Source organism: Kryptolebias marmoratus, linkage group LG4 (assembly GCF_001649575.2).
Source record: "Kryptolebias marmoratus isolate JLee-2015 linkage group LG4, ASM164957v2, whole genome shotgun sequence".
Taxonomy (NCBI): Eukaryota; Metazoa; Chordata; class Actinopteri; order Cyprinodontiformes; family Rivulidae; genus Kryptolebias; species Kryptolebias marmoratus.
In genome coordinates, this window is record NC_051433.1 from 27,786,357 (window position 1) to 27,790,905 (window position 4,549).

A 4,549-nucleotide genomic window follows, 5' to 3' on the forward strand; every position below is an offset into this window, starting at 1 on the left:
GGGGGGGGGGGGGGTACTGTGCTCTGTGTTCAGCCATGCCTCTGTGAAGCACAAAATGTTGTTCTCATGAAACTCCCTCACCCTTATGTTCCCCATGATTACACTCAGAACTGAAAGCTTGAATCTTCTTCTTCTTACTTGAGCTTTTCATCCATGGTTCTTCCTTCTGATCTCCAAGATAGTGAACCTCACTCTGGGCAGCGATGGAAATGCTTTGGTGAGTGCTAGCAGGTGGTCTCATGCATATGTAAACATGGGACCGCTCTGTGGGTTGCAACTCCTGAGCGCAAAAATTGAAAAAAAATATTCAGGAGAGCCACTAACATATATGAAATGTAAAACATATGAAAGCCATTCTGATGGGATATATATAAAAAAATACAAAGAAAGAAGAGTACTCAAGGAGTGTCACAAGCACACTAAAGATATATAAATAGAGCAAAAAAAGTTTGAAAGCTGCCACTTTCAAGATGCCATCTATAGAACTCACTGAACTGTGTTTTGAAGTCATCATAAGGAGAATGATTCTATTTTCAAAAGGTTTTCGTGTTTGTATTTAGTCTTTTTGTCAGTCTTCCCGCTGGCAAAAAACAGATACCACATGTTGTGAGTGGCAACATGAGAGTGCCATGGCAAAGTTAAATTTAAATATTGAAAAGTTGTGTTCAGTTCAAAAGTGTGTTCATGAAATCTAAAACAGTGACAGTGGAAAAGAGCAACTCCCTTTTAACGGGAAGAAACCTTCAGCAGAACTAGGCTTACGATGCCTTCATCAGCTGGGGTATGATGGGACAGGAAAGTGACACAAATACACAGGATTGCTTCAGGTGTAGTTTCTATGGAACGAAAATAGGGGGAAACAGTGGGTTTATCATCCAGCAGTCTAAGCCTATGGGAGCTAAGGGATAGGTCAGGAAACCCAAGCCAACTCTAATTATAGGATTTATCAAAAATCTAGTCTTAAAAGTAGACAGGGTGTCAACCTCACAATCAGAAACTGGAATGGTAAATGGACTCTACCTATATATCGCCTTTCTAGCCAACCAGACTACTCAGACCACTTTACAACACAATCTGCCCTCATTTACCCATTCACACAAAACTCTACTAAGCTAATCTGAATAAATCACTATATAGAGCTATTCAGCACTTTAAACTCCATTCATACACCAATGGGGCACAAATCGGAGGCAATGAGGGGTTCAGTGTCTTGCTCAGGGACACTTCGACATGTGACTGCTGCCAGGAATTAAACCTCCAACTCTCTTATTAGAGGGTGATTATGCTAACCACTGAAGTGCTCTGTTATTTTCTGAATTTGACTGGGAGCCAGTGGAGAGTAGCTAAAACTGGAGGAATATGATCTCTCTTTCTCTCATCAGAATTCTGGCAGCAGCATTTTGGGTCAGCTGAAGACTTTAGAGTTTTTTTTGAATACCCAAATAATAAAGAGTTACAATAGTCTAGAAGCCTGACTCAGAATATTTAGTTTGAGACATCTGATCCTCACCTGTCCCTGGTTTCCATTAGCCACAACTGCAGCTCCTTTCCCCATCAGCCCCAGCCTTTCAGTCTCTTCCAATCTCTTTAGTAATGCATTGTTGGTTTCACGCCACAATCAGGTGAAGCTCCTTATGTCTCCACATGATCATCTGTATTTAGTTTTCTTGTTGTTCTTGCTGACTCATCAGTGTTTTGTTTTTTGTCTCTTTATGATAATTTAGTTGTTTTTCAGAATCGCGTGTATTCCTGCATTCTGGGTTCCTGCCTCCTACAAACCTTGACATACATTGTATTAAAACAATGGATGGTACTGGAAGGAACCTCAGCCAACTGAAGCACTGGTCGATGTGATTGACAATTAATTGAAAGAAAGTTCAAATGCCCTCAGATTTAAATACTATAGTTTGAACCCTGCCCTGATCTGAACATTGTGTATAAACAACCCTTTTCATAGAATTGTGTTAAAAATGTATAACTAAAATTTAATGACAAAGTTTTAAAAACAAATCTTGTGCATTCAGCACTCAGAATGTGGGTTGGGGATGAATCTCAACCAGTGGTGGACAGTAACGGAGTACATTTACTTGTTTATTGTACTTAAGTACATTTTTTGAGAATCTTTACTTTACTTGAGTAATTTTTTGGAAGGGGACTTATAACTTTCACTCCACTACATTTCAAAATCAAATATTGTACTTTCGACTCCACTACATATCTAGGAAGCTAGTGGTTACTTCGTGGTAATAGATTCAACCTTAAACCTCTATTCCATAGTGAAAGTGTGAGGAGAATCAAGACTCTCTGGTTTGGTGTGTTTTTAGACAAAAAAAAATCCTTATTTTTTGTGGCATTTTTATGCTTAAGTTCTTTACAGGTGGTGTAGAAGTTGTAGCAGAGTGTTTCGACGCGTTGATACATCAGGTGGTTTCTGAAAGTTACAAGGTTCTGCAAAATTACTCTGAAAATTATACATCAACATACTGATATTAGAAAATTTAATTTGTATTTTTGAATACTTAAGTGCTTTTAAATGCATGTACTTTTGAATACTTAAGTATTTTTAAAAGTGAGTACTTCAGTACTTTAACTTGAGTACATTTTTGACAGAGCAACTTTTACTTGTAGTTGAGTAAGATTTGACCATGAGTATCAATACTTTTACTCAAGTACTATAGTTGAGTACTTCGTCCACCACTGCTCTCAACTACTAACACCAAATTTTAGTTCAATATCTGTAAAACTGACTGATTATATCAACATAGCTTTTTTGTTATCTGTGGTTGCCATCTTGAGCCGGGTTGACTCCAAAAATTAATCACATGTACAGCCAGTGGTTTTTTTCTGAGAATTCTAATTAAAATCTTCAGTGATATATGAAATATTTTGCTAGGTAACTGACAAAGAAATGGAAACAGACATGGGCAAAAACATTATCACCCTTTCACTTTTGGTGGCAGGTGATACAGATTAAACTGTTACTAGTGACTGTGTGTGTGTGTGTGTGTGCGCGCGCGCGCGTGTGTGTGTATGTTCTTATTTATTTAAAGCCAGTATTGACTCTAGTGTCTGTGGGGAAATATATTGAGCTTCTGACTGCCACTCTTTCTGTCTGCCCCCATTAGGTTCCCAGCTCAGCCCATGAGATCCTCTACATCAAAGAAGAAGAGTATCTGTAGCCTGTAGTGACAGAAACCGGATGATTGCTGCAGATCACTGATTCCACTTCCTCCTGTCCAGATGACCTGGCTGAATTAGACTGTAGAGAAGTTATGTAAAAAAACACTTTAAAAAAGGATGAGACTCAACCTATTGCATGCAATGTAACATTAAACACTGCCCCCTGCTGGGCCTATTTGACCCACACATTAGCACAGCTAGTTCTGCCTTAGTACTGAGCTGATCATTTAATGTCAGTCTTCTGCATTGAAGAGCATACTTGGAGAAGGAACAGTTTTGTAGCTATTGTGCAGTATTGTAGACACAATATATGGGAGACTTGTTTTAGTTCGTTATATTTGCACTACCTGTTTGTATTTCTGTCCGCATGTATTTTTGTAGTATGATCCATGCTTTAAACTATAGGGAAAAAGGAGGGTTTTATCCCCTAATTAAGCTAAGTGGCAGCCATTTTGAGGAACTAACTTAAGGTCCTTTCCTATTGGCCCGACTTGGCCCTGTTCAAGCTGACCCAGCGTGAGTTCAGAATTCAACTCAGTGGTCCCACCCTCTTTTAGCTCAGTTCTTGGAACCTACTCAGCCAAGGTTCCAGGCAAGCCGAGTCGAGCTGAAGATTTGATGTCAGCAGATTGCAGGCCATTGATTGGCCAGAGAGCAACGTCAAACATGAAAGCGTCTCCTTAATTCAGTTCAATTCAATTCAAAAATACTTTATTAATCCCAAAAAGAAATCAAATGTTGTTGTAGCTCATAATCCTGGTTTTGTTAAAGAGTTGTTACAGATGCTGATGGCTGTGGGCAGGAAGGATCTCTTGTAGTGGTCTGTCCTGATTAGTCCTTGGTCATGGTGTCCTCAAAGAGCCCCACCAGGTAAACCTCCTGTGGAGCCATGACAGCCAAGCTCTGGGGGTGCAGGTCGGTCTCGAAATCCTGGGCAATCTCCTGGACCAGGTGCTGGAAGGGCAGTTTCTGGATGAGTAGCTCGGTGGACTTCCTGTATCGGTGGATCTCCCTGAGAGCCATGGTCCGGGGCCTGTAGAGATGAGACTTCTTCACTCCGCCAGTGGTCGGGGCGCTCTTCCTGGTGGCTTTGGTGGCGAGCTGCTTCCTGGGAGCTTTACCTCCGGTGGATATATGGGCACTCTGCTTGGTTCTTGTCATGACTGGACTTCAGGGTTCTTCACATTTAACACTTGTTGTCATGGTTATGCATCATAACAAAATGTACAAAAGTAAAAAGGTTTCAGTAAAAATCCTTCCAGCTGCACAGCTTCCGATACCAGAGGAAGTAATCATCCGAAAAAGTGATTTACAGCCAGAAAAAAAAAGAAATAAAGTTTCAAAAGCAATATCTCAGAATGAATGGAAC

At 40.2% G+C, this 4,549-nt stretch overlaps 2 protein-coding genes across 6 annotated transcripts in view; one reads left to right on the forward strand and one right to left on the reverse strand.

Annotated features, from left to right (window-relative positions):
- klhdc8a (kelch domain containing 8A) overlaps positions 1-4,177 on the forward strand; it is a 162,633-nt gene extending 158,456 nt beyond the window's left edge. For all 5 annotated transcript variants that reach the window (XM_037975458.1, XM_037975460.1, XM_037975461.1 and 2 more), the window contains one exon: positions 3,126-4,177. In XM_037975458.1, coding sequence (XP_037831386.1) covers positions 3,126-3,179 — 54 coding nt within the window. In that variant the 3' untranslated portion in view covers positions 3,180-4,177. The remainder of the gene's footprint in view (positions 1-3,125) is intronic.
- On the reverse strand, positions 4,012-4,341 carry LOC108248922 (histone H3-like). Its single transcript, XM_017437981.3, has one exon. It carries the CDS (start codon positions 4,339-4,341, stop codon positions 4,012-4,014), a length of 330 nt encoding a protein of 109 aa, XP_017293470.1.
- Positions 4,342-4,549: the final 208 nt, after the last annotated feature.

Coding starts and splice junctions, on each gene's coding strand:
- LOC108248922 (XM_017437981.3), bottom strand. CDS start 4,341: ATGACAAGAACCAAGCAGAGTGCCCATATATCCACCGGAGGTAAAGCT.